The 12,582-nt window shown below is 35.7% G+C and overlaps 1 protein-coding gene across 1 annotated transcript; it reads left to right on the forward strand.

Moving 5' to 3' along the window:
* The first annotated feature begins 1,570 nt into the window (after positions 1-1,570).
* On the forward strand, positions 1,571-7,793 carry styk1b (serine/threonine/tyrosine kinase 1b). The gene is made up of 9 exons (XM_051130604.1): positions 1,571-1,763; positions 3,163-3,221; positions 3,356-3,529; positions 4,825-5,151; positions 5,240-5,421; positions 5,980-6,060; positions 6,528-6,736; positions 6,818-6,955; positions 7,085-7,793. Exons 2-9 carry the CDS (start codon positions 3,164-3,166, stop codon positions 7,278-7,280), a joined length of 1,365 nt encoding a protein of 454 aa, XP_050986561.1. The 5' UTR covers positions 1,571-1,763; position 3,163; the 3' UTR covers positions 7,281-7,793.
* Positions 7,794-12,582: the final 4,789 nt, after the last annotated feature.

The following is a 12,582-nucleotide window of genomic DNA, read 5'->3' on the forward strand; positions in this document are numbered from 1 at the left end:
GACAAACATCACTGCAACACTCTACCAATCTAGTCTTTATGGCGGTGTGGCCAAACTTAATCATCTCCTCAGTGAGGACACATGAAAACACACTTGCAACAAAGCATCTAAAGAACTCATCACCTGCACAGTAACAACCCAACAGTAAAGTGTGGTGGTAACAGCCTTATGCTGTGAGGCAGGGAATAAGGGGCTTGAACCCAATCAAACATTTCTGGAGAAACCTGAAAATGTCTGCCAACCCAATCCAATCTGACATAGCTTGAGAGGTGAAGAGGTGAGGAGAAGAATGGCATGTAATTGCCAAATGTAGATGTGCAAAGCTAGTCGCATCATACCTAAAAATACCTTTTTAATTGTTAAATACCTTATCATACCTTGAGGCTATAAAGGTGCTTCAACTAAGTACTGAGTTAAGTGTGTGAATACTTATGCAATATAATTATTACTGTTTTTTAATTTGAATAAATTTGCAAAGTTGTCACAAATCAGTTTTTTGCTTTGTCATTATGGTGTATGGAGTGTAGACTAATGTGGAAAAAAAAATATTTACAGCAGTGTAAGGCTACAACATAAAACATGAAAAAAAAAATGAAGGGGTATGAATACTTTTGCAAGGCACTGTAAACATGAAATAGGATAAAAATGACAAAGGGATGTTTTTCCCCAGAAATTACGTTCAATTATCTATGGAAAGAAATGGAAACCATTGAAACTTTTCTCTTTCATTCATGTCACAAACATAAAATGTCCTCTTGCAAAATGTGGAAGGTATAGTAGTTTGGCAATAATGCAGGCCTGACTTATTTCAAAATTGTCTGGGTTTAGTGCTACTGACCTGGAATGACTGAAATCATGCATGACTAACATGACTTACATCAGAAAAACAGGTGTGTTTATTAATACTTAATTAGAACATATCAACCCATCTATTCATTCTTGTCCTTAGAGTCATTAGGATGCTGGAGCCAATCTAAACATCTCAGTTTCAAGGCAGGAAACACCTAAAGATGAGTGTTTTTAACTGGTAACTGGTAACTCCTACTTAAAACCATCAGCTGTCAGATTTTGAATGCAAGTGCTGACAAAATCCTTTTTATTATAAACACTGGATGAAAGGTAAACCTGCTCGCCCTCTTCTACTGTGTTTAATGGACATTGATTGAGCCAGGAGTCGTGCCTGGATGTCTGAACATCCTAGAGAAACTTGAGGAGCTGGATATTCAGGTTTTGGTTTGGTTAGGTTCAGGAAGAAGAAAATGTCACACATGCTGAACATGACAGATGAGATAGGTTTAAAACAAGCAGCAATAAAGGCAGAGTCTGAGCATTTAACTGGTTATAGTATAATTTCACAGGGTTTGACAGCTGTAAATGATACCTGTGATACGCTGAAAGGACTCAGCACTGTAATAAACCCTTTGGCTGTAAAAATACTTTTTGTAGCACTACAGAAAAGGAGGGTGTTACCAATGACAGCAAGTGTAGAGACAAAGCACAGGTGAATAGGGTGGAGCTAAGTCACCAACAAAGGTGTGACCTAGACAAACACAAGCAGGCTTAGTATACAGTACACCATAAGGAGAATCTCTAGAAACAAGACAGAATAAGAGGTACCGATGACACTGTAAAACATGGGACAGAGTGATGTATTCAACAATGTGATATTATTTCCATCATGGAAAACTGAATAGAGAAAACCCGAGACACAAGGAAAGACTGAACATCAAGAAGTAAGACTGCCTACAACCAGTGTCCAGCAGGTAGGCCAATACAGACCTGCAGACAAAGCCACCACAGTGAAATATGTGACTTAGGCTTTTTGTTTACAAGCTGTCGGGTGATTGGATAATTTATGGTGAATTAGTTTGTATTATGAAGTGGACAGAACACATATGATAACGTCAAAACATTCCTGATTTACATCAATGACTAAGAAAAGACAAAAGAGAGCATTACACTACCGTTTCAAATGTTTGGGGTCAGTATGATTTGGATTTTTTTTGTTAATATTATATATATATATACTTTTTTAATGTAATTTATTCCTGTGTTGGCAAAGCTAAATTTTTAGCATTACTCCAGTCCTCAATGTCGCCACGAACCTTCAGAAATCAAGCAAAATTTCTGATTGATACTCAGATACTTACAGATACATTGATACTTCATATTTTTGGTGAAAACAGTTTTTCCGGTGGAAACTGTTCTTACATTTTTTTCCCAGAATTTTTAAGTGAATAGAAAGAAAGGAATGGCATTTATTAAAGAACTGCAACCTTTTTGTCTTTTTTTTAATATAATAAATGTCTTTACTGTCACTTTTGATCAACTGAAACTTTGCTGAATACGTCAAATAATAAGTAAATACTATATTTTTAAACACACTATTTAAAATAAACAATGCATTTACTAAGTCAGGATGTTTGTATACAATATATCTCAGTTGCTTATGTGGGTTTCCTTATGCACCTCTGTGTGACGTGTCATTGTGTTGCCTTTGAGAATGAAAAATGCAGACCAACAAGTTAAGCATCATAATCCAAATAAAAATGCTGTTCCGTGTATGTGTCAAAAATGGAGCTAACACAGTGGCCTTTTACTTTATAGACACAAACAACAATTGCAGCCATGAACACACACAAAGTATAGCAAATACTAATACTGTTGTGCTGACATTTAGAAACCATTAGATTGGGTGTTCACTGTTTGTTCACAAATGAGGTCCTCTCATATTGCAAACAGAGCATAAGTGTTTGAGATTATACTAATAAGATACTCTCATAATTTACGTATGTACACACAGTAAATATTCACATGTGAAATGTATTTCCTACTATTTTTCATTTTTTATCTCTGTGGTTAATTGTTAAACACTTTTTTTCTAGAATGAACACTGATGATGAGAAAGATGGGTAGTGTCTCAACTACCCAAAGCCTTTTATGCTGATTAGAAAGACTGATCATGTTACACTGACCCAGAATTCAGCATGATGTTTCATTCTGCCATTATAAGACATCCTTAAACATTGAAAGTCCACATTGTTTCAGTGTTCTATACTAAGTATTTGGAAATGAACTTGAAACATACTGCTAGTAAACAAGTAAGTAGGTAAATTAAAAAAAAACTCCAACCTTTTAAATCCACCTTCTGTCTCCACGCAGGATGGCTACCACGTCTAGTTCTGGGTATTCTGAATGTAAACCCGGAGACACACTGTGTGGTGAGTAGATTATGTCTGTCAGATAAAACAACAGGCAACATCACCATTAGACGAATAATATGTCTCCAAAGCTGTAAACTAAGATTTAAAAATGTCACTCATATTCCACGTCAACATGTGATCTGCTCCCTCAGAGATCCGGGTGTATGAACAGGAAGTGATAATCGTACCCGTGTTGTTTTTGATGAGTTTCTTGGTCACGCTGGTGTTTCTGCTGCTGCTGAAGTTCTGTCCTGAGAAGGTGGATCGCCTGCAACCCAGGGCCAGTCGAGCGACCAGGACCAGGAGAAATTTGCAAGGCATTGATGGTGTGTCTGCATATATATTTAAAAAACAACTTGCCAAAAGTCATATAAGTTGAAAATATGTTTATGTTGCTAATCAAATAGTATTTCAGATGAGCATTGGTGGTTGGTTTTGGTGGTTAATTTAGGAATTTCTTTATTTATGTGATACGACTGTCACATGTTTCTGAAATTATGAAATATACAAATATATATTTATTTTCTTTAGGATATTATAAAGATATCCTGTAAAATGATATTTGCAGGTTTAACTGCTGCTAATATACAATAATACGTTTGCTAATCTTTCACAATGTATCAAAATTTGAAAATTTATATATACACTACCAATTAAACGTTTTTTAATGCTTTTTAAACAAGTCTCTTCTTCTCACCAAACCTGCATTTATTTGATCCAAAATACAGCAAAAGCAGTAACATTTTGAAATATTTTTACTATTTTAAATAACTGTTTTCTAGTTGAATATATTTTAAAATGTAATTTATTCCTGTGATCAAAGCTAAATTTTCAGCAGTCTTCAGTGTCACATAATCCTTCAGAATCATTCTAATATGCTGATTTGATGTTCAAGAAACATTTATTATTATTATTATCAATATTTAAAACAGCTGAGTTCATTTTTTCAGGATTACAGAAAGTAATACTTTTATTTAGCCAGGATGCTTTAAATTGATCAAAAGTGGTGACAAAGACATTTATAATGTTACGCAAGATTTCTTTTTCAGATATATGATGTTCCTCTGAACGTTCTGTTCATCAGAGAAACCTGAAAAATTTCTACTCTGCAGTTTTCAACATAATAATAATAATAATAATAATAATCATTAATGTTTTATGAGCAGCAAATCAGAATATTAGAATGATTTCTGAAGGATCATGTGACTTTAGTAATGATGCTAAACATTCAGCTTTGAAATCACAGGAATAAATTACATTTTAAAATATATTCACATCTATAACAGTTGTTTAGTAATAGTAAAAATAGTTATAAAAAAGAAAAAAAACCTTTTTTGCTGTACTTTGGATCAAATAAATTCAGGCTTGGTGAGCAGAAGAGACATCTTTAAAAAACATCAAAATCTTACTGTTCAAAAAAAGTGATTAAATATTTGCTTTAGTGTTAAGCACAAATGCAACGAATCACACCTCTAGTCTACACACTGAGACACAAAATGGTTTTGATACTGACTTCAAGTAAACAAACATAACATTTGGTCGACAAATTTTTTTTTTTTTCATACTGTTGATTCACTGAATCCCACCTAAGCAGTCTCTCTTTCTATCTCCCTATACGTAGCTCCTCTGGGTCTGAATGCTCTTGAAGGTGAACCCATAGCGATGGACACAACATCTTACATGACCTTCAACCCAGTTCGAGACTCCTACAGGCATGAACATGCCTCCTTTAATGCCAACAATGTGGCTTTTACCGACGGCGGAGGCTCTTTTGGCGCCGGAGCTTCAGCCTTCACAAAGCCGAAAGAACTTCCTCGACAGCGACTGCCGGAGAACTTCAAAGGGGTGTCTCCTCTCCCAGCATCATACTCTATAAAGTCAGACAGCTCTGTCTCACTCTACAGGGCTCGTATGGAAAACAGAAATGTGGTGCTGCGTGTACTTAAAGGTGCCCAAGTGATTTATGATATATTCATAACATCTGACTGAAATCTTGAATTCCAGTTTCACTCTGTTTTTTTCGTTCTTATATTCAGATTCAGCCAGTAACCAGGAAAATCAGTCATTCTTGGGCTTTGCGTCCTTCCTTTCCCAGTTAGGGCCCCATCCCTTCTTACCGGAGCTTCTGGGAGTTATATCCCTACGAGCTCCTCTCATTACTGTTATTGAAGAGATAGAGAACAGAGATCTGCTCGGATTCCTGTGGAGGTGTAGACAGGTAAGAGGTTTGATCGATGTGTTTTATAGCAGTGGTTATGTTTTATACCAGTCTTACACGGTAACTGACACTTGTGAGAAAATAATTTGTAGGAACAAATTAAAAAGTAATGGGAACAAATTCATTAAGGGATAGTTCACCCAAAAATGAAAATTCTGTCATTAATTACTCACCCTCATGTCGTTCTATATCTGTAAGACCTTCGGTTTTCTTCAGAACACAAATTAAGATATTTTTGATCTGAGAGTTTTCTGAATCGTTACTTTTGTCCTTGTGCAAAAAATAATTTTTCATAGCTTCAAAACATTACAGTTGAACCACTGATGTCACATGGACTATTTTAATGATGTCCTTACTACATTTCTGGGCCTTGAACATGGTAGTTGCATTGCTGTCTATGCAGGGTCAGAAAACTCTCAGATTTCATCAAAATATCTTAATTTGTGTTCTGAAAAGGTCTTATGACAGATTTTTCATTTGTGAGTCAACTATGGGACTTTAATTTATTTTGCATCTAAATAAACTTATTTTGGCGCAAATTCATTTGGTATTGAACAGGATAATGCTGGACCAGACGGCATGTACCAGATGACAGAGAAAAAGATCTTCACCATGGCTTCACATGTGTCTTCGGCATTGGTAAGCACAATGTTGTTACACCACCTTCCATCCAAGCATTTTGGCATTTGAAATTGGCAATAGGAAAGGAAGGAAAGTACATGACATGAGGCCAAGTATGGTGACCCATACTCAGAATTTGTGCTCTGCATTTAACCCATCCAAGTGCACACACACAGTAGTGAACAAACATGCACACACACACGGAGCAGTGGGCAACCATATTGCTATCGCTGCGGCACCCAGGGAGCAGTTGGGGGTTCAGTGCCTTGCTCAAGGGACTCACCTCAGTTGTGGTATTGAAGGTGGAGAGAGCACTGGTTATTCACTCCCACCACCTTCAATCCCAGCTGGACTTGGGATTCGAACCCACAACCTTTCTGTTACAAGCCCAACTCCCTAACCATTAGGCTGCCATGGCTGTGATCATGTGAAATTTTTGTTCAAGAACGGACATCATCTGACCTTTCTTGCTTCTTTCTCCGTAGGACTTTCTCCATAGCAAAGATCTTCTCCATTGCAACATCAAGGCTCGCAGTGTGTTGGTCAGCCGGATGTGTACCGCAAAACTTTGGGGTTTGGGTGATTTGTATGCACGGACATCAGCAAGTGCTAATCACAGTGAAGATCCTGGAAGAAAAAAGTGGCAGGCTCCTGAGCTATTGGCCAAGAGACCAGTCACTCCAAAAAGTGACGTGTAAGTAAAAAGCACAACATCAGTAAAAACAATGTTCATATTTTTTCACCTCAAATACCTGTAATTCTTGCTTTTTTGCAGTTGGTCACTTGGGCTGCTACTGTATGAAATGGTGACTCTAGGTGAGGTCCCTTTTGCTGAAATCCCTGCAAAGGAACTTCTACAGTATCATCAGCGAGGGAAAACTTTGAAGAAACCAAACAACTGCTCCAACTCACTGTAAATGCACCTTTAGAATTATTGTTTTGTAAAATTATTGTATCTGATTTTTATCCAATGTGTTTTAATTTACTGGTTAGACAGTGCATATGTTCAGAATAATGAATTGTTGCTATTGCTTTTCTCCAGTTACTCACTTATCAAAGCTTGCTGTCAGTGGAAGGAGCACGACCGTCCATCATTGGCTGAGGTCAGGCGTAAACTCCAATCAGGAGAGAAGAGTGCCAATGACAGCAGTGTTATCCGTGTGCCTGAGCCAGTCAATATTGAACAGTATCTGAAGGAAGCGGGATATGGAGAATCCAACAACTACACCGTTTTCTAAATCTCACATGACTCTACATAAATACATATCATATCTATACAAAAATATTATTTTTTATTATGTTTGAGGTGTAAACTGTGCATCTCCAGTGCTTCCTGCTGAGCGAATTGACTGTTGACCAGCCATACTGACAGAAAAAATTTGAATGTATGAAATGTTAATTTCAGTGTTGGGGGTAACGCATTACAAGTAACGCGTGTTACATGTTACGTTTTTCAAGTAACTAGTAAAGTAACGCATTACTTTTTAATTTACAAGAAAATATCTGACTTACTTTTTCAAATACGTAACGCCAGTTACTTTTTACCTCATTTATTGATTGAAAGCTCTCCTGCCCCCATGTTGAGAGAAATCGGGAGTAAGATGTTACTTTAGTCATAGAATAAATATGAACATGCATTAATTAATCTCACTCACAAAAAAACAGATTCAGTATTCTTTAAAATGAAGAAAAGCAGTGAAATGCAGCTCAAGATATGACGCAAACCTGCAATAAGTCAAAAAAAAAACAAATATCCTTTGTATTAATTCCATTTTATTAATCAGTATCTTTGGCTGCTGACCTTTGATGATCCAATTCAGCCATAGTAATAAGGAAAAAATCCTCAAGATAAACTAAAATTTGTTTTTATTGCTGAAGTGTGTTGAACTTTCTTTCTTCTACTGTATAGATGTAAATTTACTTTTTCTTCAGCCTGAGGCTTTTGGTGTAAAAGGGCTTTTACATTTGCCAAAAATAGAACTTTTTATATTAAAAACAGCAAAAGTAATGTAACGCATATCTTTAAAAAAAGTAACTAATGTAATTAGTTACTTTTTTAGGGAGTAACACAATACTGTAATGCATTACTTTTATAATAAACTTTCCTCAACACTGGTAAATTTTAGAGAATACTTACAGGATATTATCCTTTCTTTAAAATGCATTGAACAAATTGCAATGTTGCAAGATTCTAAGATTTTATTTATGTTCTCAAATGGGTCTTTTATTGTACAGTTAGATATTTGAACATGATGCTGTGAAAAGGTGGAGCTGAAAGCAATAAACACTGAGAAGTTTCAAACTTACTTGAATGATCTGATCAGGCAAAATTTAGATTAATTTTTCAGGACAGACATATTAGCAGTAGCAGAGCCAAGTTAATGATGCAGCCTTGTTTAAAGACACGTGGCAGGTGTACATTTGCACATTTATTCTAACAAAATTTAAAAAAAGAATTCAGGAAGTCACTAGACAATGACTGACTTTATCTGTTCAGTCCTTAGACATTTAAAACACTACTGCAGGAGCAGAACTGTTCGAATCGCAGTCATGCTGATATGAGTAACTTACTTTTTAGACACAATATTTGCAGTCATTTGGTCTATTTTTGCTCTGCCAATGAAAATACTTTCATACAGGGCTGACAGGCCTCAAAACTCACCTGAAAGGAATGAAAACTAGCCCATTTTTCCCCGCCGTCCATTATTTACAGGAAAAGAGTTCTCCCATTATTCCTATAATGCAACTTAAAATAAACATTTTGATTTATCCACCTTATTCTTTCAAAGCGGAAATAAGCCTATGTATAAGACTTCCGGTTTGTTTGCTGCTATAGGGAAATAACAGAAAATAAGAAAATAATAATAAGAAGAAAAATAGCAATGTGTAGTAAATGGAAAAACAGTTTGCACTACAAACCAGTGTGTTCATAATTAAGATAATACATTAAAATAATATAGTAAGACACACCAACTTGCAATATCAAGCTGCAAAATTAACTGTTTTGTACAGGTAAAGATAGCTGGACAGGGATGAGACTGGAAGCCAGACCCATTAAATTTACAAATGGCCACACTTTTAATAAGAAAAGTAAAGTGGATATGCTGTTTTAAATCTGATTTGGATTATTTTCGCTAGAATTGTTTATATGTGACCCTGGACCACAAAACCAGTCTTAAGTCACTGGGGTTCATTTGTAGCAATAGCCAAAAATACATTGTATGGGTCAAAATGATAGATTTTTCTTTTATGCCAAAAAATCATTAGGAAATTAAGTAAAGATCATGATCCATGAAGATATTTTGTAAATTTCCTACTGTAACAGTGGCGATTTCTTTAAGACTGCAAGGGAAGCTCAGCTTCCCCTATAATGTCACAAAATTAATGGTCAAATTATGTACTATTGTATTAACATTTTATTGACTAAAAATGCGTTAGAAAACGTTCATCTCAAAGACGAGTTCGTTCAGAATCAGTTAGATATAGCAGGTCGGCTGACTTGATTTTCTTCTCATACATTCCCGTAGCGTCACAGTGCATTTCCCCGTTGAAGCCCAGCGTCCATTGACTTCAATGGGGCTGCTTTGAACGTTTTTTTTCAGTGCTTTGAAACTAGACGGTCATTGGATAAACGCTGCGATTATGTCCCGCCCACGGACGCTCAGCGTCTCTGGGGGTGAATGAGGAGCAAATGAGGAGTGGGCTGGCCTGGACTCCGAGCTTCTGCGTCATGATTGGAGGGTCTGTCGAAAGATTGCATCTCCTTTTGACTGACAGCGATTTTGTACTATAAGGAATCGCTGAAGCTATTCGCGCTCAGTCCCATCGCGGATTTCTCAAGTTCAGTCGAAATAAAAACTGCTGCAACCTATTTCTTTATATTTGCTTGGCGAAATTGCTTGATTTTCATCATACATTTCACACAATTATACACCACATTCCTTGTTTCACTTTTACAGAGTTTAATATTTTTTTTAGATCGTTCATTCATTCATTCATGTTAATATTTAATGTAGTAATCAATATATATATATAGATTACTACATTAAATATTAACATGGAGGATGACTATAAATTAATATAATATATATATATATATATATAGTAATCTTGAAAAATTTTAACATAACATAATGAAACCTTATATTTCTATTAAAATACTTTATAAATAAATAAATAAATAAATCTCCATAATAACCTTATTTAAATTGCAAAATATTTATACTATATAGTAGCATCTGACTAAAAGAAAAAATACATCATATTTTGCATAATAAAACTAAAGCTTTTTTTTTACGATTGTTTGCATTGTGACTTACTTATGACAATAAAGCACATTCTTGTGAATAAATGAATAGACAATTTTATGATGTAGGCCGAAAATGAGCTTCCCCTATTTGACAGACCAGTAGCCGCCACTGTACTGTAAATATATCAAAACTTAATTTTCGATTAGTAATATGCATTGCAAAGAACTTTAAAAACTTTAAAGGCGATTTTCTCAATATTTAGATTTTTTGGAGCATCAGATTCCATATACTGAAATAGTTGTATCTCGGCCAAATATTGTTCTATCCTAACAAACCATACATCCATGGAAAGCTTATTTATTCAGCTTTCAGATGATGTATAAAGCTCAGTTTAAAAAAATTGACACTTATGACTGGTTTTGTGGTCCACGGTCACATATGTAGCATGCTCATTTATCCAGTCTGTATTGTATCCCTCTTCAATCACTAAATCTTGACAAATTTTTTTAAACTCATCTTATTACAATAAAAGAAAAACATGAACATACACTCTCTGACATTTTCTGATCTCAGTGAAAACCATTATTAAGCCTACGTAATCATTTCTCTTTGCTTACTTCTTTTTCTCTTCACAATAACTCTTGTTTTGTCTTCTCACAAGCAAAATCAATGTGTAGTGCTGAAGTCAACAGCGGTCCTAATTCATTCCAACTATTAATACATATTAGTAAACGGAAAGAGTGTAAACGACCGTGGTACATTATAAAAATAGTCCAAAAACCGCAACCCATTGCTTTGTATTTTTTTTCCCCGCGAAAGCATTTTCAAAAACGTGCGTCGTGAACCTGAAAACACTGTCCAAAGAAGCCACAGCTGAATCGACTCCTAACATCCTAGTGGTGCTTCATTACTGAATGAATCAATGTTTTGAACAAATAAGTTAAATGAATGATTAAGTTGACTTACTCCTCGTAACTTGTTGCCACCTACTCAGCTTGATTGACATGCAATCTGACCAATCATAACGATTGATTGCATGGTTAATGTACTACTAAATACATTATTCTGCTAATTTATGCTGTCTAAACCAAGGAAAAAAACATGTGGAAGCTGCTAAATCATATAGAGGACTTAGTAAGCAGCAAAGTGCACACTATACTGTGACAAACTAAATCCTGGAAATCCTGGTTCAGTTTGTCCAACCACAAACGCATGTAGTTCCTCAGACACTTCTTTGCACTCTTCTCCTTGATTTGTTATAACTTTCGGCAGTCTATAGTACTCCAAATGTTTAGTACCGATTAGTACAACCCAAATAATCAGCAGCAATAATCAGCAAAATATGCAAGTTTGTTTGGTTCAGTGGCATTGTTTACATTCCGTGCCGCCAATATGGCCGACTGATGACGTATTAAGTCGTACCAAATCCAGTAACTGAGTTTTAGTTGAATTTGTTTAAAAATTCACTAACAAAAGAAAGAAACATTCATTATTCACTGACAAAGCCATTAATGCATTTTAAAAACTAACACAGGTTGGCCAACCAGGAAATAAAGACTTGAGAGAAACTGGATGTCAGTGTCACAGCACCTTGTTTATTCATATTTAAGCATACAAAGAAGCTCAGCCAAATGTTTAGAGCGTCAGAACACAGCGTTCTTACGCGCTCTCTCTCTCACTCTCATGAACATTCACACTACCTCATCATATCGGCACTCAGGTGCTGCAAGACTCTTCCAGGTAAAGCTACTAATACTCGTCTATGAAGCTGGTAAACTGTACCCAAAAAATAATAATGCTACTTTTTAATACAAATGAAAAGTTCCTAACCATCTACTGTAGAAAAAAGAAACAATTTATTGTTCTAGGATCAGTTATCCAATCACTCCTTCAGTCTGTGATTTATAAAAAGAAACAAAACCTACTTCCATTCAGTAATACTGTGTAGTGAGAACATAACTACAGATTGTACATCTCTCACAGTCTCTGAACCATTAATAGCAGTGTGAACGCACACATAGAAAGCTGCAGTATGAGATCACTAATGGCTGAAAGGACCATTTAGATTTCGACAGTTCCATAGAAGACTGAGTTATATAGTGTACGAGAATCTAGTTGTATTAACTTTCTAAATGGCACGGCGAAGACAATCGACAATGTCTTAGTCAAGTGCTGATCAACCAAAAATAACAGGCTTGCCAAGCAAAAGTAGTGAAATGTCACTCAGTTGACTTGCTGGGGAAAAATTAGGGAAGCCCTGAAAGAAGATGCAGCTGTCAGAGGCAACATA

This window comes from Labeo rohita, chromosome 16, assembly GCF_022985175.1.
Source record: "Labeo rohita strain BAU-BD-2019 chromosome 16, IGBB_LRoh.1.0, whole genome shotgun sequence".
NCBI lineage: Eukaryota > Metazoa > Chordata > Actinopteri > Cypriniformes > Cyprinidae > Labeo > Labeo rohita.